The 20,778-nt window shown below is 41.8% G+C and overlaps 1 protein-coding gene across 2 annotated transcripts in view; it reads left to right on the top strand.

Annotated features, from left to right (window-relative positions):
• ADARB2 (adenosine deaminase RNA specific B2 (inactive)) overlaps window positions 1–20,778 on the top strand; it is a 321,856-nt gene that overhangs the window by 274,388 nt on the left and 26,690 nt on the right. For both annotated transcript variants that reach the window (XM_061996930.1, XM_061996931.1), the window contains 2 exons: window positions 2,105–2,273; window positions 9,063–9,214. In XM_061996930.1, the coding sequence (XP_061852914.1) occupies window positions 2,105–2,273; window positions 9,063–9,214 (321 nt within the window). The remainder of the gene's footprint in view (window positions 1–2,104; window positions 2,274–9,062; window positions 9,215–20,778) is intronic.

Genomic DNA, 20,778 nt, shown 5'->3' with positions numbered 1-20,778 from the left:
GTGACATCACAACCACTCTAATATACAAACAGCCTTCTTGGTATGGAAGGAGCCATTTGTCCTCCTCAACTTCTTACCTAGTAATAAAACTGGAGTAAACACAAACACTCTTTAGGTGCGTTTGTCCACAGCATTCTCCCCTGTGCTCCTGTCTTCCTTTCTCAGGTCTTCTAGATTGCCAGCTGTTCCTTTTTTTTCCATAAGTACTCCCAAACATTTTTTTAGGGCCACATTTATAGTGGCAATTAGAGGCTAAACTGCCAGCACAGTGATGTGTACTTTATCACTAGTACCTATAACAACTCCTGTATGAGACTGCTACAGCCAGAGGAGTCAGGTGTGATTAATTGCACTTTTCACAATATTTTTAATCTCTCCTACAAATGTCACAATGCTGCAATGCCATAATACTACTAAACCTTTTGGACTACTGATATAGCTATCATATTAATGTAGTCATGAGATAATTTTGTTATCATTTGCCATTATGTACATTAAGCATGGCAACAGTGCTATAGCATCTCATTCACCACTAGTCCTAGTGCTGTGGGGAGATTATGAAGTATTACTGTTCCTATTTACTAACTGGGATATCACTGACAGTATCAGCCCTTTATGTTTAAAATACAGTTTCTTCCTCTATTCAGCTGTTTTCTCTCATCACACCAACAGATCTTATAAGAAAACATGGCCCCAACTATGGTCCTTCCAACCCAAATAATCTCTGCATTTTGTTCTTATTTTTCTGCTAGTCAATAAGCTTCATCGTAAGAAGGAGATTATATTACTGACTTTATAAAATAATTCTTAAAACTTTTCTCCAGCTAAAGTAACATAATAGAAACAGCATCACCATGGCCCATGGTGAGATTGTTTCCATCCCCTGTATGGGTACTTGCAGCCTCAGGCCTGTTGTCATCAGCAACTCATCAGACTTTGAGGGCTTGACTCAGTGCCTTAAATGTGGGCATCTATTTCCACTGAGTCACTTTATGGATTTCATTGTGAGATGCATGGGGAGGGTGTTCAGGAGGACACCTGGAGCAGCAGCCAGAGGTTAGGCAGGACAGCAAAGGCATCTCAGGTAACACTACATGGGCACAACCATGCCATCCCCAGCAGTGTGACTTGCTGTACTGTATGTGTGCTTACCTGCACAAAAGCATTGTGTGCAGCTGTCAGACACAGTCCAACACTCTTTAGCTACTTTGTCACATCTAGAGCAAACACTCCAGCCAGAAAAGTCCTTTTTCCCAAGAGATGCTGCTTTGTTCTTCAATATTCAGAGGGGTGCATCCTGAAATGTGCCATTCAATAGACAATTTCAGTTTAGGCTGAGCTTATTCATAACTCTTCTTTGAAATTGTACTTCTTTGAAGTCTGTGAGCATTTTGCCTCTGACTCCAAAGAAATCAGGACTTATTCTGAAAAAAGTGACTCTCTGCACCAATAAAAGCATGTGTTTCATATGTCATCACTAATATCTGAACATGCAATGGAGAACACAGCTGACCTCAGTGATAAATTCTTCATCTCTGAGGTCACAGTGGAAAAGACACCGATGAAGCTGCTCTCAGAGAAATAAAAAGGAAACTGGATTGAAAGTTGCATCTGTTTATTTTTTCTCTGATATTTTTAAAGAGCAGCTCCAAAAGTGTTACTTGCATTTTATTTAATACTTATAGTGGAACAGCAATGAAACTTAGCATTAGAGGGAGTGTGGGTTCCTACCAGAAAATATCTTCAACACCTCATAAAAACCTGGCCATTTATCAGCACTGCAGGAGATCTTTATTACCTCCCTACAGCATATGCTCTCCTATGATGTGGTTATTGATTTAACAAGTAAACTCCATGGCAAGCTTTTATCTTGGAATTAGCAGCAAGACTGAAATAGAGCCCTTATTATTCTAATAACACAGAGATGTGAGATTCCTACGTATTCCAAAGGCCGTATCATCGCCTTAACAAGCATCCCATTAGAGCTGTCTGGACTGCCACATCAAAGCGTGTGAGAACTTTACAAACCTGTAAGAACCTTAACAATCATGATATTATGCTCACCCTCACCAATTTCACAACCCTTTTGTTTTTCTTCCTACAGGTTTGGACATCAGGCAAGCTCAGGTTATTGTTCTGTCATCGGGTACCAAATGTATAAATGGGGAATATATTAATGACCAAGGGCTTGCGGTCAATGACTGCCATGCAGAAGTTGTGGCGAGAAGGGCATTTGTTCACTTCCTCTACTCACAGCTGGAGCTACACTTAAGGTAACTGAATTCTGTTGATGCTTGGGGAATGTTGTACACCCTTCAGTGGAATAGATCCATCCTCCAGATATCTGAAATATTTGTTTCTTTATGTTGCTATTTCCAAGTCTTTAACTGATGAAGGACCAATATGCTGCACAGAAAAAAAAGAGAAAGCTGGATAGCCTAGAGTGTTGGGTCATAAGCTCCTTTACTTCAGCTGATTTTCTTTCAGTGGCTATTAGAGATGACTCATAAAGTTGGGGTTTATGATGCCTGATGATTTTGTACAAATCTTTACATGCAGGCTTATTAGCATCGTTCCCTGACCAGAGACTGGAAGGAGGTCATTTTGCTCACTGCAGCCGTTTTCCTATCTTCTTTGCTGCTGCTGAAATATCTCAAGGAAGTGATTTATTGATCATTAATGCCTTCATTGACTCACTAGAGAACCAATGAGTGTTAACAGTACAGTAAACTTTGTACCAAAGTGCAAAATGGTATCGCTCACTTCTTCTTTACGATGTTTTAGAATGTTATAGCATGTAGAATCATTACAGAGGAATTATTGTTCCAGTCTTCAGCCAAACCCACCTTGTTACTATCTAAATGGTTAATGGGTCATGCACGACCTGGAAGCTGGTAACCAGTGCAGTACCACAGAAGTTTGTCTGGGGATCTCACTAACCGTGTCTGTCAACAATCTGGAAAAGGCTACATAGTGCTCGGTTATAAGCGTTGCAGGGGACATTAAACTATGGGGAAGACTAGTCAATATGTTCAAGGGCCGGGCTATCATCCTGTCAGGCTGCAAGACTAAGCCAGCAAAAACCTTCACAGAAAACTCAACAAGAACAAATGAAAAGTCCTGCACTGAGGAAGAAAGAATTAACCACAACAACACAGGCTGGAGCTTTACTGGCTGAAGAGCAACTCTGCTGAAAAAGGACAGGGTTCACAGACAGACAGCAAGCTGAATGTGAGATAGTAGTGCCTGGCATCTAAGAAAGTTAACAGGATCCAGGGCTGTCAGGCAAGGAATGTGATCATCCTTCACAACTCAGCACTCATTAAATCACATCTATAACACCATGTGCATTTTTAGGTCTCCCAATACGGTAAAGACATCCAACCACTCAAGGGCCAGAGCACTTGGCCAGTCTGGAGATGAGATGGCAAACCTAGCAGAACATGTGTCAACAATACAATGAAACTGACACCTTTACCAAGGTACACGGTGGGAAGATGACAGACAACAGGCAGACATGAAAAAAAGACGACCTCAGTCTGAATATCAGGACAAACTATCACCGTAGGAACAGGTCACCCAGCAGTGTTGTGCAGTCTCTCTCCTGTCCTGGACCTTTTTAAAACATAGATGGATAAAGCCCTAAGCAACCTGGCAACCTGCTTTGAGCAGGAGATTGGACCAGGTCCTTTCCAGACTGAATGATCCTATCAATGATCCTATGAAAACTGAAGAGAAGTGAAGCTGAGGTGGCATTTGTTACATGATAGGAAGCAAGTAATGAAGGAAGAAAGTAGAGAAAACAAAATATCCCTTATCTATAGGTCATTCTTCTGCTCTCCATTTTTGCTTGCATTTTCATGTGACTTTACCTGAAGGCCATTTAACTCAGTGCAGAAAGACACTTTGACTTCAGAAGATTTTGCATCAGGTGTCAGACACAAGAATTTATCTGAGCAGGATTTTGTGTTCTTGTGAGCACCTATGATACTGTTGCACCAAAGCAATGATAATAAGATTAATGCTTATTTTTCACTTCAAGCTGGAGTTGGAGACAAGAGAGTATATTGAGTAGAGGAGCTTGGCTAACAAAGAGGAACAAGAGCCTTGAAGGATTTAATAAAAAACAATATTCTCTCTATTTCAATCTGAATCACTTTCAAGTTTACATTAAATTATTATGTTTTCAGCAGTGTAGCAGCCTTAGTACTTGCTTGATGCTACGGTCTCTTGGGAAACAAGTGCTACCACTGTATCTTAAACTGTTGTATTGATCCACCTCTCTAACATCTTCAGTCATATTATTATTTCATTTGGATCAATGTTAACAGTCTTTTGTTAAGAGAATCCTCGGTGCAGCACAAGCTCTGTTCACAATAACTTCAAATCACCCTCTCTTCAGCCAAGAGCAGGCACCACTACTTCTCTGACCAGCATACACAATAAAAATCTCAACCAAAATTGTCAAGGCTAAGCACCTTCAAAAGACAGAGCTGGATATATTGTCAATCAGATTTTGCTTCCTTAAAGTCCGCGGGGAAGCAAAACTGTGTGTTATAATATATTCTTCAATTCTAGTATTTATTGCTACACTCAGTTTTATGCCATCATCGGGAGCTTTGTCATATGGTGAGAAAAATGATGTTCAAAATGAAATGAAAAATGCGTTTTCTGGCCATTTTACCCCTTTTTCTCTTGAAAAGGGAAACGACTCCCACAGGCAGAAAAATCATGTGGTGCTACTGAGTAGTTAAAAGGACAGGGCTTTTAGGACAGACAGGTTAACTCAGCTCCACTGGGATGCCCTACACACCCATTCCTCATGCTTGGGAGAAACACAAATGTGGCTTCTGCATTGTTATGCATTTGCCTTAACCTAGCCCAAATTAAAGTCTTCTCCCAGGCCAGGAACCTGTTGTACAACATTATAAATGAACTGAGAGCAAAAAGATGGTTCCTTAACCCAAAACAAGAGCAAGATTAAATTTTCCATCTTCCCCTATGGAACTGACAAGTTTGTTCAGTCACAGGTATTCCCCGTTTTCCACATATCTTCCTCTCGCCAAGACTACCTGCTCAAAGTAATCTCTACAGCTGCATTTCAAACTTCAAGAACTTTCAGAGCAATAATTATTTGTCTATATGATGCTGTCCTTGAAAAGAGTCCACTTTTCCAGAATTTACAAATACTGCCACTGACCTCAGTGAAAGCAAAACGCTTGTTTGCCTGAGTGTAGCATGAAGGCTTCAAAGAGCAGGGACAAGCAGGCTGGAGCAGAGCAAACAAAGGCCAGGGCAGAGAATTAATGACCAGGAGAGTTGGATTCATTAGGTTGAATTTACTGCTTGATACCTCACTTAAGATGTCTGAAAGTTAGTTGAGTGTGGACTAGATCCCACAGGCTTCTTTTATCACAAGTGGAGAGAGATGGTAATCTCCAGAGTGAGACTCAGAAGATCTATTCAAGTATCCGTTGGAGGTGAGATGAATTGCTATGTACTGGGGCAATTTTTTTTCCATTTCTATAGAGAGCATAGGGTGACTGCTTCAGATATTTAAACTGTAGAACAATCCTCTCCACAAGCCAAAGTTACAGCAATATTTATTTGTTACATGTTAGAGGTGTGACTTTCTTGACTTTTCATGGGAGAGTTCCAGAACAGAAACTTAAGAAGCAAGAATGACAAATACTTTAAAAGGAAAATTTCTTTCAATAACTTGTTGTCTAGATCTTGATTAAATAAAAGCTAAAAGTACAACTAAAATCTGACAGCTTCTAACCAGTCTAAGACCCTTAGCCCTTCCAGATTTTATTTTTATGACAACTGTAATCCTCCAGTTCTCAGGGCTTTCACGGAAAAGATGAAAAGTAAGTCGCAAATGTTCTGACGTACAAAAGAAGTACAAGAAAGACCTTTTGAGAAGCTTTTTCTAAAAAAGTACACAAATACCATAGTCTGATTCTCTTAACAATAATAGCTGTAAAATTCACATTGACTTCAGTGGGATTATTTATACCAACAGGCCAATAGGGGAGAAAAGAGAATATAACTCATCTTTTTTAAAGACAAATAAAACTAATAATCTATTCTTAAGATAAATGAGCACCATGGCAGTCTTCCTGCTGTAGTGGCCCCACAGGTACCAGAGGGATGATTTTAATAGAAGCTAAGTCCTTCCAGTGTTAGATGAAAACCACTGATTATTTTATACACAAAATGCAAGGAATAGTCTTTATCCTGTCCAGTTAAGTTTTTTTGCAGGAAAATCATCTGCTTGTTACACATCTACCATGTCTTACTTTTGTCCTGCCAGGCTTTTAATGGACATAGCTCCTTCCCTTTTAAGCCTGCTGTTAGTTTCTTTAGGATGCCGTGCAGAAGCATGTAATACTAGAAACTACCCATACATACATTTAAATGCTAAAAACAGCTCCTTCGCTGCTCTTTTAGAAAGGCTTTGTTTCCACAAAATGCTTCACATATATTAAATCATAAGTGTGCTTAAGTATCTTCCTGAAGTCAGCTCAAAACATATGCATGTGTTATGCTGAATAACGAACTTCAGCACAAGATTAGAATTTAGCATATTCTTAAATGTTCTTCTTGAATCAGCCTCAAATCCCAATTCTCCCCCAGAAATTTCTAACAGACAAAGTTTTAGGGACAAATTCTGCTTTTTTAGCCACTGCCAGCCTGTGGAAATGACACTTTAATGCCACTCCCTGGCTGAATGACATTGTTGGCTCACTGTGGGCTGCTCTCCTTATTGCTTTGTGCAGCTGCATGCTTCTGTAGAAAGTGACAGTACAAAGGACTGCTACTGCAAACTCTTTATCCAGCTCACAGCTCAAAACCACTACCACAGAGGGAAGGCAGAAGTGTACTCATGCTGGAGCAAAAGCACCTTTGCAGAAGTGCATCTCGTGGTCCACCTGGAACATTTTTACAAGATCCCTGTGTCCCACTGAGCTTTGAAATCCCCCAAGCATCCCATGCACAAGAATCTCTGCTGAGCCACAGCAGATGGTATTGCATCTCAAACTCTTTTATAACAACACTCTCAGATTTTCTTTAATAAACTTATTTGGACACTGTGCAGGGCTGAATCTCATATTTCTGTTCAGCCCCTAGAAAACTGTCCCAAAGACAAGTCAGGACCATATGTGATACGGAAGATCCCAGCCTCATGATGGAAGAGCCAAGCTGTCCTGCCCTGCAGCCCTGCCATCTAATTTTAGAGCTGTCATCACTGGCCACAAAACAGTGGTACTCTCAGGGAGAGAGAAGAGAGCAGGGTTATCAGTGAAAAACCAGTAAAAAGAGAGTGGATGCTGATTACTGTGAACTCATGAAATCCAGCCCAAAAAACGACCACTCAGATCCTACCTAGCAACTGTTTCTAAGTTCTGATGCTGCCCCCCCACTCTGGTGAGGTTTAACATAATAATAGCAGGCATTAGGACTGCACAGCTTTCTGTTCTCCCAGCTGATTTTACAGTGAATTATTTAAAACCAACTGCAATTGCTCTAAAGTCCAAGCAGCGGGACTTACAGGTATTTTATTATTTCAGAGACTTGTATCAGGGCAATAATATAATTAGTGCAGGTGGGAAATTCCACCAGAGCCAGCAGAAAATGAAGGAGCTGCATGTGGCAGCTGGAGTGGCTCCCTGCCCCTGACAGGCAAGCTAATGTGCCTGTAAATTCCTCCTGACAGCAAACGCATCCTGGCATCAAAAAATGACAAAACACCCAAACCATGGAAGAGTGACAGCCAAACAGATTCAATAGCACAGAGGCTGCACCGGGAGAAAACAGTCAGCAGCAGCCTGGATTAAAGCCAAGGACTGACTCCAAGATGGAGTAGAAGGCATCCCTGTTTACAGTAACAGGAAACAGGGAAAACAGCAGAAATTGCCTTGGTCAATTCACTGTCCTATAGTGAATTAAATGAGTAGGATTCTGGCATATTAAGAGCTTCCTAGGAAAATCATTACCTGCGGGCAATGCCGTTCTGTTCAGAGATATTCCTACAGAGAGACCTTTGCCTTTCTGAGGGAAGGGCCAGGACATCAGAGAGAAAGGAGTCTTTTGTCATAGTTCCACTAATCACATTTTCACCTTCAAAATTATAGTCACGACCATCACCCAGATGTACATATTAGAGGCAGCTGTCTGTCAGAGAAATCACCCGTGTCTTCCCAAATGTAAATCATGCGAGGAAGCGCTCAGCGGCACAGCCTTAATGCGAGCTATTGCTGCAAACGGCAGGACTGGGAGGGTTTGGCCTCCCGGGCAGCTGCTGCTAATGGAATATGTGCACTGTGTCCCCATCTAGCTGCTGAACCACTGCGAAGATAAAAGCTTCAGCTTAATAAGTATCTTTTTCAACTCAGCTGAGAAAAGCCGGCACAAGTTTCATCCTCACTTCTCAGGGTGGCTTCTGATTGCCAAAAATGCCAAGTGAACAAGAGGACACTGCTGGCTGAGATGAAGCCCTTGTAGGTGGCTCTGGCTGAACAGGGAAGAAAAGCAGTGCCTAGGGAGCAGGGAGGATTGGCAGGGGTCACAACATCCGGGTGTTTCATTGGAGGCCCTTTTCAGTGGAGCATATAAACACGTCTCAGTTGCAGTGATGTCAATGGGATTTAAACACATGCCTAGGCATTATGATAAGCAAAGCTGATTTGTTCATATGAAAGCCTAACACAATTTTTCCATTTTTCTTACACCAAAACCTCTTTAAAATCAGTATGTTTCTGCATCCATACAATTGAAGAAGTAGAGTTACTTCTCAAAAATCCACACATATTATCATTAGAATATATTCTAGATAAGCAAGTCAAAAGCATTTTGACAGTTTCGACCCCCTTCACACATCTCTTCACTTGGAGAAGCTTATTGTTTTTCTCTTGCCATCACTAGGAGAAATATATGATGCCAGGTGCTAATAAAAACAAACAAACAGAAGGAGAAAAGCAGACAAAGAGAGACAGAGAGCAGAAATGTTTCTGATTTTGCGTGTAACAAATGACCTGGAACCTCTTTTGTGATCATAGCAAACGGCGAGAAGACTGGGAGCGATCAATCTTCGTGCGATTAAAAGAGGGAGGCTACAGGCTGAGGGAGAACATCCTGTTCCATCTGTACGTGAGCACTTCACCCTGCGGAGACGCACGCCTCAACTCCCCCTATGAAATCACAACTGACTGTAAGGAAAAAAAAACTCTTCCCTCGACTCTTTCCTCTCTGTGTGGGGTTTTTGTTGGTTCTTTTTCTTGTAAGATCACTCATTACTTCCTTTGTTTGCTTGCAGAAAGCGTTTTGCCTCAGAGCAGGCTGTGTGGGGGCTATGTGTGTCTGTGCAACTGGTGCTTGGGCTTGTGTACTGAGGGAAGTTGTGCAAGGAACATCAGAGCTGGGCAGGGCAGTGAGAGACTGCTCTGCATGCCTGAGGCTCAATGGCTCTGTCAGGGAGTGTCTCCCCAATAGTCTGTATTTCCCTCAAGGAAATACAACCTCAGCAGTAAAAAAATGCCTTGGAAAGGGTATCCATGATCAAAGAGACTCTTGAAGCCACAACCATGGGCTGGACCAGAGGCTGAGGACTCTAGCTGGGGATGCATAGACTTTTCTCAGGGTCCAATCAGTATGCATGGGTTGAAGAGCTGCATCTACAGCAAGCCTGAGCTGACCAGGCTGCAGCAGGTGGAGTCTGAAGTAGAAATATGATATGATATGATATGATATGATATGATATGATATGATATGATATGGCACATCTGTATTGTTGATTAAAGGTCAGACTTTCTCCAAATACCACCTACATTGAAGTGAATTATGTCAAGACCACTCTGGAATACATGGCTCCTAGGCCATCCTGTCTATGTCAAATCAACTGCATGTTCACTGTATGGCAGATGGCTAGATGGAGTCCACCAGGCCAGCTTTGGAGTCCCTGGACCCATAGCCACAACATTTAAGCAGAAACATGGTTTTCCAGGCGTTTTTCCTCTAGAGGTGATCTTGCAAGAGAGGTAAACAAATCAGGTCTTGAGCTAGCGTGTGTCACCAACGGACCTATAGAGCTTGTTGTCCAAGATAACACATTGCATCTCCACCACATGACCCAGCACTCTCATCTCATCACCCCTCCCAGACTCACACATTGCCCTGCCATGCCAGAGGCACGACCTTGTCGTGTTCCCGCTGCACCAGCTTTGCCTCTGCCTAGCTGCAGGGAATGTCCCCAATAAGGGACAAGGGGACTCGAGAGGTCTGGGGCTTGTTATCATATGTATCTGTCACCCCATGATCTAATACACAATGTGCAATGTACACTCTTATCTTTGCCCCTAGCTATTGCTTCTCATACATGCACTTTACAGTGCTGTAATACCCATAATGCTGGCTGCTAAATGTAGATGTAATGAGAAATATTCCTTGCCCTGACTACCTTGAATGTGAAACAGTCATGACAGAAGAATGGATGGAGAAGGAAGCATAGACACAGGGACATAAAATTAATCATCCAAGGTCACATAATAACCTAACTTCCTTACAGGCAAATCCATCAGATGGTAGTTTCACTCCTGGTTCTTATTTGTATGAGTTATTTATTAACTATTAGATATTATTCTCCCTAGACTGGAATCTTTTTGTTTTGTGTGAAACAGCAGCTTGCTAGGGTAAGAAAGCAGAATACACTTATTCAGGAAGGAAATACACTTTCCTACATGACATGATTTCTACATTCTGTCAGCAGGCTTTATAAAATGAAGGAAAGCAAGCAAATGTTAAAAGAAAACCAGCAAATTGACAAATTCTTGATGAGGTAGCAAAACAAGGAGATAACATCATCTCAAAACCAGATTTAAAAATGAAAAAAGGAAGCGCCTTTGAAAATAGAAAATTAATAGTGATTTCTGGCCTCCCACTTTATGTGTGTATCAAGACAAAGGCTTTATGTTTGGTTCATTGATTTTATTGAAGATAGCTTCCTTGGGCACTCCTTACCTGGCATCAAAAGTAGAAGCATCAAAATATGTAGTTATTTTCAAAAAGTGGTCCACTCTCAAGAACAACTGAAGACTGTTCAGGATGGATTCTGCTCTTTTATGCATGAGGATGCAGGTGCTTTGGGCAGCTGATGGCACTGCTGCCTATTGATAAACAGCTGAACCCAGCCCTGGAGGTGAACAGTACTTGGCTCATGGTTTGCTTCAGAAAACATATAAATCTGCCATATCTACCAGCTAATGAAGGAATACTTCTTCAGATAACAGTACATACATAAAACTGTGTTTAAAAATATATAATCATATAACACCTAACAGATATAGATAGTCACAAAAGTACTTTTCTTTTTGAATATTACACCAAACATCATTCCAGTGTAAAAACTGAGACAGAAAAGGCTGTGTGGTTTACCCAAGGTTACACAGTGATTCAGCAACAAGACTTGAAGGGGTACTACAGCTGGTTTGTAATTCACTATTTTAAGCATATCTCTCTGCCTTTGTCCTGTGCTCTTAAAATAATTTAGCACTGTGTAAAAAGCCATGTTGCCAAAAGCTGTCTTTCAGTGAGATAAGCATTTCTTTGTAGCTCACATTATCCCAGAGACATCTGGGAAGATAAGTACTTTATTATGTTTATCATTCAGATCTTCTCTTTTTTTTCTTCTTTAACTAGAGAAATAACCTTTCTTTCATCCAATAATGACAAGAAACTCCAGATGAATGCTGTTTCATTTCTTAAACAACAAAGAAGCCTCTCCTAGAGCTAGTGCAAGCCATCAAACACTACTGATTATTCTCTAAAGATGCATTAACATTTAAAAATGGTGTCTCACCATGTGGTTTCTGGTTTTGGAAAGGAATATGATAAGCCTTTATCAATATAGGGAGTGAGTAAAATCCACTTCTCAAATCTCCTTCCAAAAATTTCCTATTATCCACCATGTCTTCCCAGCACCCTCAGGGAGGCCTCACATTTATGAGCTTTGTTCTGGTAAGGGAGGAGATAAGCTAGCATGCACTTGAAACACAGTTTACTTCTTACTGGATAGTGCAGGGTACCAAGGCAGGGACATGTGTAAAAGTCTGACCTGAACATGGCTCGTGAACAGCTGCAATGGAGAGGAGCAGTCCATGGAGCCCAAATCCATGCCAGGTTCATGCAGGAAAGTAAGCAACAGAAAGATAGAGACATAAATGAGATAAAAAGAAGTAGAGGACAAAAAGGTAAAATCTCACTTTGATTTGCAGTGATATGCTTCTTGGATCGGAGGTGAGCTAACTTGTTTGTTGATACATCCCTAGGCAACTCTAAAAGAAAGGCAAAATCTATCTGAACCAGAGCTGCTCTAAGCATGGAGTCTTTTAATTCTTTTTGGAGCCTGTAGGTCAGGAGGCTCGAAGAGCTTATGGAGGGATTCAAATGAAGTTGAATCTTTGGGAGAGGCTAGTTTAATCCAAGACAGTGGGGGAGAAGGCTGAGAGGAAAGTTGCAGGAGCAGGTGACAATAGGAGGGGAGAACAGCCAAGACGGGTGGTGTTGCAGAAATAGGAGGCTGGGAAATGCCAGAGAGGTTTCAGACAGTTGTGATCATCTTTATAGGTTCATATGGCTGCTTTTCTCCAGCCAGTCTCTTTCGCAGAACTCTCTTCCCTTCATCATTTTCCAAGGTCACCCATAAGGTTGTAGAACAACATTTTGTTGAAAAGGCAGAATCCAGTGTTCTCACTACTCTCTCTAATTGCTCTTTCACAATCAGCTGCTGCCCCTGCCTTAGCTCAGGGCTTTAGGTTAGGGACCGTAAGGCAACATTTTTCTGGTACTTTCTCCTTTTGTCTACATCCAAGTAAGATATATCTGGATTTCTTACTTCTCCTGAGGGCAGTATCACAGCATCAAGTTAACATGGGTTTCCTGCAGGTTTCAAGGGGGTTGATGCTCTGCTCCACTCTGGCGAGAGAGCCCATCTGGAGTACTGCATCCAGATCTGGAGTTCTCAGTACAGGAAAGATGGACCTGTTGGTATGGGCCCATAGAACAGACACAAAAATGATGAGAGGGATGTACATCTTTTCTATGAGAGACGGATGAGAGAGCTGAGGTTGTTCAGCCTGGAGAAGGCTCTGGGAAGACCTTATTGCAGCCTTTCAGTACTTAAAAGGGGCTTTTAAGAAAGATGGGGACAAATTTTAGTAGTGCCTGTTGCAATAGGACAGCAACGTTGCAATGGAACAGGTTGCCCAGAGACATGGTACATATCCCATCTCTAGAAATGTTCAAGGTCAGGCTGGAGGGGCTCTGATCAACCTGATCTATTTGAAGATGTCATTGCTTATTACAGGGGAAGTGGCTGGACTAGATGACACATAAAGGTCCCTTCCAACTCAAACTATTCTCTGATCTTCTATTTTCCATTACAGCACATACACCCTGGCTCTTGAGCTGGAGCTGCAGCCATGAGGGCAGACAGCACTCTAATATTTGTTGTGTATTTTGTACCTTCTCCTGAATCTAGGGCAAACCACAGAATAATCAAGCCCTTGATTTGTTAAAGTGCCTTCCTAGCTAATTTAGGGCATCTTGACTTATTGGCTTTTTTTTTTAAGAGCCTCTTGAAAAGCAAAATGAATTGCTTAAAAAAATGAGCTAATAAATCCTCTGCTCCCTGACTCCTCCTTCTCTGGCAGTATTTTACCTCATTGTCCATCTTTCTGCTAGAGATGCACTCTTTTTACTGCATGGATTGCTAAAGAGACAAAGAGAATCTGCCCCAGGGCTTATCTTCATTCCTCTCCCTTGGGCTGCTTTTCTATCTCTCGCTAACATGCTGTATTGCCTTGTACCATTGACTCCTTGATAGCTCAGCTCCTGTTTTATCCCACGCTCCCTTTAGGTCTGAAACACACCATTGCATCTGCTCCACATGAGGTCTTCCTCCTGCTTGTCTATTAACCTACAGCTGTGCTGAAGCTCTCAGGCATACACATTTGACAGAGCTCTCATTTAAACAGGATCCACTTGCAGCCACATGATCTGGATGATTGGCTTGGTAGGTGATAGGGTTGTGCACTGTAGTTTTCAGAGAAGTTGAGGAACTGAGGAGTACCCAGAAAGACAAGTTTTCGCTTTCTACTTCAAATGTACTTTCGCTCTGTGCTTTCCCTGCCTGTGACTCTGCTGGATTTTGCATCCCATTCTTAGATCCAGTGTTCTCGGTTAAGCCCCAAGTCTGGAGCTGCTTCAAAGGATTGTCCTGCTCACTCTGCGACTCAGCAGTCTGTGTTCAGATGTTGCTGACTCAGATAGCATCAGCATGTGATCACCAAATCAGAGTCTCTGGAAGTCCTATCCTGAGCAGAATGGCTGGAGAGAGACAAATTCAAACACAGGCCATCTAAGGAGCCTGTCAGTGTCCAAGAGAGGAATACAAATGATGCCCTGTGACTGTTAGGAGACTCAGCCTCAGAGTTCTACATTCAGGGTCCTGCAGGCAGGTATCAGGATGCAAATACAATGGGGACTCTTATGGCAACAGCCGGGCTAAAATCCCTCCCAAAAGCATTTGGTTTGGTGATTCTGAGATGTGCAATAGGAAATCTCCCCTTCCTTCTTCCCATCCCATGTTTTGTTTAAATGACCAAATTCTGTTCTTGTGAGTAGACGATAAGGGAGAAAAAAACATCTCAAGAACCATGTAAATAACTCAGTTGTCTGAGAAGAAATTAGCTATCTGTAACTACTAGACAATGCAAGTCCTAACAGATTGATATACTGCCCCTGCTACAAAAATCAAGGATAACCACAGGTCATCCCTTGGGCTTGGACACTATTATTTGGTTCTACTGTACAAGTGCTCCCAGATACCATATCACTCTGTTGTGGCTGCTGGCCTACTGCAACCTGGGAGACCATATTGGAAATCCGTAGCTAGTCGGTGCACAGGGCAGCTTCCTCCTAGGTTATAAAGTTGATTTTATGCTGATGAATGGCCCATCTGTGGAACTCGGATGAAGGTGCATTATTTTCCTGTTTTTCATACGGCTGAGCAGAACAATACCTTGGGGGACCTGAGAACAAAATTATCATAGAGAACCATGTCCAGAAGTAACACAAAAGAAAAAAAATACATGCAACAGTGTAGGCTGTAGCACTAAACACTGCCTCAGGAGAAATATTCCTAGTACTGGATGAGCTACTGTGGTCAGCCCAGTTTGCTTTGTCACGTAAAGGATGCTGCAGAAATTGCAGACACAGCATGAGGCTGTTGGATTACTTCAGGGGCTAGCAAACTGGTTATTAAGGAATATGAAGGGAAATTATCCTTTTGCTTCATTAAGACTGGACTGCGATGGATCCAAAAGTTTTGGGTTTAGAGTGTGAGCACAGCACCTTTTGTCATCCCCCTTTGAGATCAAGTCCCATTGAAGCAATGGCCCATTCTCGATTATGCCACCGACACAGCCTCTATTTACCAAAGTAAATAGAGGAAATTGCAAAGACTTTTTACAGTTAACTAGAAGTTGGTCTGGCAAGAAGTTTACATCCCTGCTCAGGACTGTTACCAGTCATCAGTTTTATATGTAATTATCCTGTTTTCTAACACAATCCTCCCAGGCTGCTGAAACGCTGTTTCAGACAGTGACTGCTTTCACTCTCCTTGGCTTGGTAGAGAAAGCACAGTGCCCTTTGGTTAATTTCCTCCATCAGTTACACATATCACCCATGGGTGGGAGCACAAGTGAAGTGTGCTGCTGGCCAGGATAGGCAAAGATGACAGCAAAGCCCAGTCTAAATGTAGTGGTCCTCTATTTCTCCATGCACTGCAGGTCTGAGCAGTAGCCAGATTTAGCTTGGGGCTTCCCAGGTGTGGAGGTGGTGTTGCACATAGCCATTTCAAAGATTTCTTCTCAACATCTGACATAAGTCCACGTTGGGACTTGAGGAAAGCCTTCTTCTGGGGAAGATGTCCAAAGGGACTTCAGGAAAAAGAGTGCGGCTGAGAAGGATCAGTGGGATCTTGAAACAGTGGCCACGGTGACTATGGGAAAGTTTGGCAAGGAACAGGATCTGTGATGTTCAGCTTTGTTGTAGGGGAGTGGCAAGAGACAGCAGCAGAAGGTCTGTGAGAGGTGGGACAACTCTGGAAAGCTTTGAGATGAGTGGAGCTCCTCTCCTCTTTCCAATGCATGGCAGCCACATAGGACCTGCAGGCACTGGTTTGTCCCACCTCCATTGCTGCAAGAAGCTCTCTAGCATCTCCTATTCACTCTCTGCTCTTCCAGGGCAGGGTAGGGAGAAAATGGAGGAGAGAGGGAAGACTCATGTCAGGGGAACCAGAAGGAGCAGGAGCAGGGACTGGCCAAAAGCCCTTTGCTGTCAGCTCTGCAGTCCTGATGCTGCCTGAGAGGAATACTGCAGAAGTAGCAACTGTTGCATCTCCAGACAGAGCAGCAGGGCCAGAGGGTCTGCAAGTACATGGTCTGGCTGCTGGAAATCCCATTTCTTTTGGTAATCCAAAGGAGAGGTCTGACACCCTACACACTTGGCCATGCTAAACCTTTTGCTAATCCCTAGGGTCATCTCTAATCCCTAAATCTGACAGAGAAGCTTGTAATATCTGATCTTAGAAAGTGAGGTGAGATTGTGAAAGCACTCATGGTTTTATTGTTGGAATTACTATCACAGAATCATAGAATGGTAGGGTTGGAAGGGACCTCTAGTGATCATCTAGTCCAACTGCCCAGCAGAAGCAAGCCCACCTAGATCAGGTCACACAGGAACATGTCCAGGCGGGTCTTGAAGACCTCCAAGGAAGGAGACCTCAGAATGTACCTCTGAAAGAGGCTTTTGTTTTGCTACATTGGAAGTCCTAAAGACTTCAGTGCCAATTAATCAACCTGTGAAAGTTTGCTACTGCATCATATTTTGCTATTAATCTCTGTCAGGCCAAGTAGTTAGGTTTCTAGTGGAGTTTTGCTGAAGCTGACTAGAGAATAACCACTTCACTTCACGGACAACTTTCAGGTCTCAAAGTACTGACTGACTGGAAAAAAACCTGTCAGGAAAATTTTTGAAATAACTGTGTGAAAAGGGGGATCACATCCTCTGTTTTTCATGTCTCCTGGACAGCAGCACACTAACAAGGGACAGAAAAAAATACTACCTCCTTTCCTTCCATGCCTAGTTCAGGGTGAGCTTTTTCATTAAAGGCCGCTTAGACTCAAAGAAGAACTTGAACCTCTATTTCCCGAGTTCTGGATCAGGGCTCCAGTGAATTCACTGTCAGCTGAGCTAGACAGCTCCCTTTCTTCAGTGTCTGTTGTAAAACTTTGTCAAAACTGATACATCATGAGAAAGCTCTTTGACAATGCATTGAAAATGCCCCAATTTCCTCTCCTTGTGATATTCTTGGCTGCTTTTGCTTATTGGGGTTTTGTTGTTTCAGGGGGAGTTATAAAGTAGAAAATAAGATTTTGTAGAAGAATGTGTCAGTGCAGTGTATGTCTATCTGGGAAAAGAGAAAGAATATGCTGGAAACTATGGATTGCTCAAAGCCGGTATCGGACATAGCTTTGAAAAGCTTTTATGTAAAGCAAAATGTGTTTGTTAGGATTCAGGAAAACAGGTTTCCACAGCTATAATCAGATCCTAATTTTAACAGAATGCTTGAATTGCCAAAGGGTATTGCACTGTATTTATTGATTCTGCTTTGTTATGGGTTTTGCTGCTTTGTGAAACACTACATTTGGACACAATGTTCAGATGTGATAAAAAGGCTACATTAATCAGCAAAAGGCCATGGCTGAGAAGCTTTCAGAATAGCAGTAGAAAATTTTACCAAGAAAATCTATTTGTCCCTGAATTTGTCCAGCCTAAGGAATAATAATGTCTGAGGTGCTCCAAGGTCCCCTGAAGCAGGCACAAAGAGACAACATGTTTCTGGACACAGCTGCCCCAATTCCACCCCCAGCATCCCATACTCTGCTAGATAGATGAGCCTAGTTACAGATGTATTTTGAGCAGAACACATCAAAATTTTGGTAGGAAAAATCCTCATGAGCAAATATTACACTCACTTGGATCTAATTTGGTCTAATTTACTCTTCCACTGACGGGGAGTCACAGGTAAAGCCCCTGGACTGAGTTTTATAAAACTCGTCAGGGAACTCCAGGTCCAGTTAAGACCTATGTGGGACTTTTTAAATTGCTTTGACCCCTGGGAAGTTTCTTAGAGTCTTATTAAGAGAGAATTCTGAAGACAGCTGTGTAAGAGTGACAATTCAATCCTAACTATGACTCTGATGGTACTTCTCTAACTAGCCTTCAGCAACTCACTTTACTTTGGTCATTTCTATTTCTGTACCTGTAAAATGGCAATAAAAGTTATCCAGCTGTCACAACTTTGAGGAAGGGTAATTAATGCTCTGAATGGGATAATAAAATGGAAAGCACCATATATTCTAACCATTATTATATAGTTATGCACAATAATTTAGTAATGACAATCCATAGATTTCGTAAGGCCATCAGGGACCAGTTCCTTATGATCTAGACTGAATTTATCCAGCTGGAGATCATGGGACTTTACCCAGTAATTTCCATCTACAGCCCTAGCAGTTTGAACTAGGGTTTATCTGATGACACAGCAGGAACCACAGCCACTTTCAGTTCATACAAATCACAGTGAGACTGTCAATATTATTGACAAATTCCTATTGTTTCTGTCTCATGGGGTTCATTTTCTGTTTTCATATTTTGCTGACTTCCTTCACAACATTTTTCTTAAATCATTCTTGAAGATTTCCATTTCTGAACAACAGCAAAAATCCCAGAACCACAAGAGTAACAGCATGTTTTGTTGATAAAAGAAAGAGAGTTATGATGAATAACACATTCCTTTTATGCTTGTGTAAACTTTTTGATTAAAACATGGCAGGAGAGAGAATTGTCACCAAGTGGGCAATTCCAATGATGTTGACAATTTTTCACTCAAAGTGTATTTAAAAGATAAAGCCTATCTTTCAGAGAAAACATTTTTCTTTTAAAAAAAATAGGAAGAAGATACAATGGTGCATAATTTAAGACACAGATGAACAACTGATGAGGCATCTCGCTCTCCTCACACAGCCTCCAGCCACTGCCCTGCCTCTGCTCAGCCACTGACCTGGGCACCAACAGTAGCTCACCACACTGTCAAAAATGAGCTGACCATTGCTGGGGACCAGCTAATGTGCCCCCATGTCTGTCAGGAAGGCTACAGAGACAGAAGCTTTCTCTGTCACAGAGTTCTCAGCACCAGCACAGCCCTTTGCCAGGTCTCTAGACTTTGCTCTGTGGGAGCAGCTGCACCTCCAAAGCAACAGCGTTGCACATCTGATTTTAGATGAGAGGAGCAATTAGTAATTAAAAATAATAATCTTGAAGTGTTTGAGTTGTACTTTCCTTGATTGCCACATGCACAGAATCTTAATTCCAATGATAAATCCTGTGCTCTTGGCTTCAGGGTAATAATGCACTTCTACTCAAAAGCAGGCTGGAGTCTGTAGCCTGGGTTTGTAGGTGGCGTGAAGGATCTCCCCTCATGCCCGACCCAATACTGCTCATTCCTCTTTGCCTGGAAGGGTAATACATAACCCTCTGAGGAAATGGTGCCGGACTTTGTTGACAAGTTGTTTTAAAGGGAGTTTTTAAGACAGCTTTGATCCCAAGGATTCCTCAAAGACAGATATTACAAAAAACTAGTACCTATTTTGACATACAGCTCAGATTTATTTTTTCTTTGTCTCTTGTGGTTAAAGCTTGCTGAGAGACTAAGGCTTACTTAGAAGCTAATCCAGTGGCAAAATGAGTTTCATGTGGTAGCCACCCTAGCCGTTAGTATCATAAAGACATTCTAGCACCTCTCCCTTGGATGAGCATTCAGCACATTTCATATTATTCTACAAAAAGTGTTTTGTAATAGTGTTACATCACCTGAACAGATGAAATTTTACCCCCCAGTGATGACATATGGAGGCATTTTGATGGACAGAATTAAGAGTTTTCATTAAAACAGTCATGAGCTTTACTGTGATGGGGTACCATTTGTACACCCTTCTACAGTTACTATCTCTAACTATATAGATCAAATAAAAAATTACAATTTAACTAATATATACTTTAAATACATCAAGACAAATAATGCAGTCATTTCTGTTCTTTTGGATTCAGACTACAATTTTTTCCCAGCACTGATTCTTCTTATGAGAGATGGATTAAATGCCACATATTGATGAGCTACGAATGGGCAAATTGCCTTTGCTTTCACACTTTGTCTGTACATCACATGAAACTATTGGCAGATGAAAAAAATATGGAAGAAGTAGAAAGATACAAAATGATTATTTGAAGATTAATGATCAGGAGACAGAATAACATGTAATGGTAACATCTTTTATCAGACCATGAGGTATCCAATAGCTGTCCAAACCCAGGATTTCCGCCAGGGAAGATGCAGGGAGGAGGGAAAAGATAAAGGAGTTCAATTTCAGTTGTTACTTTCAGTTCTACAAATTGCAGGCATCCCAGGTTTTGTAACATTCTCAGATAAAATGCATATTCAGTATTTATAGTTGGATATAGGGCTTAATAGTACGGTCCATACCCTAGATTTGAACTGAATTCTGACAGAATGCGATGGGTGCTATTTGGCTCTGGGAACGAGCAGATCTGCCCTGGGGCTGCATTCAGATGCAAGGGATTTCCTGGTCTATTTTT

Source organism: Colius striatus, chromosome 5 (genome assembly GCF_028858725.1).
Source record: "Colius striatus isolate bColStr4 chromosome 5, bColStr4.1.hap1, whole genome shotgun sequence".
NCBI lineage: Eukaryota > Metazoa > Chordata > Aves > Coliiformes > Coliidae > Colius > Colius striatus.
The sequence above is the reverse complement of the archived record's forward strand: the minus strand, read 5'-3'. Positions and strand labels throughout refer to the sequence as shown.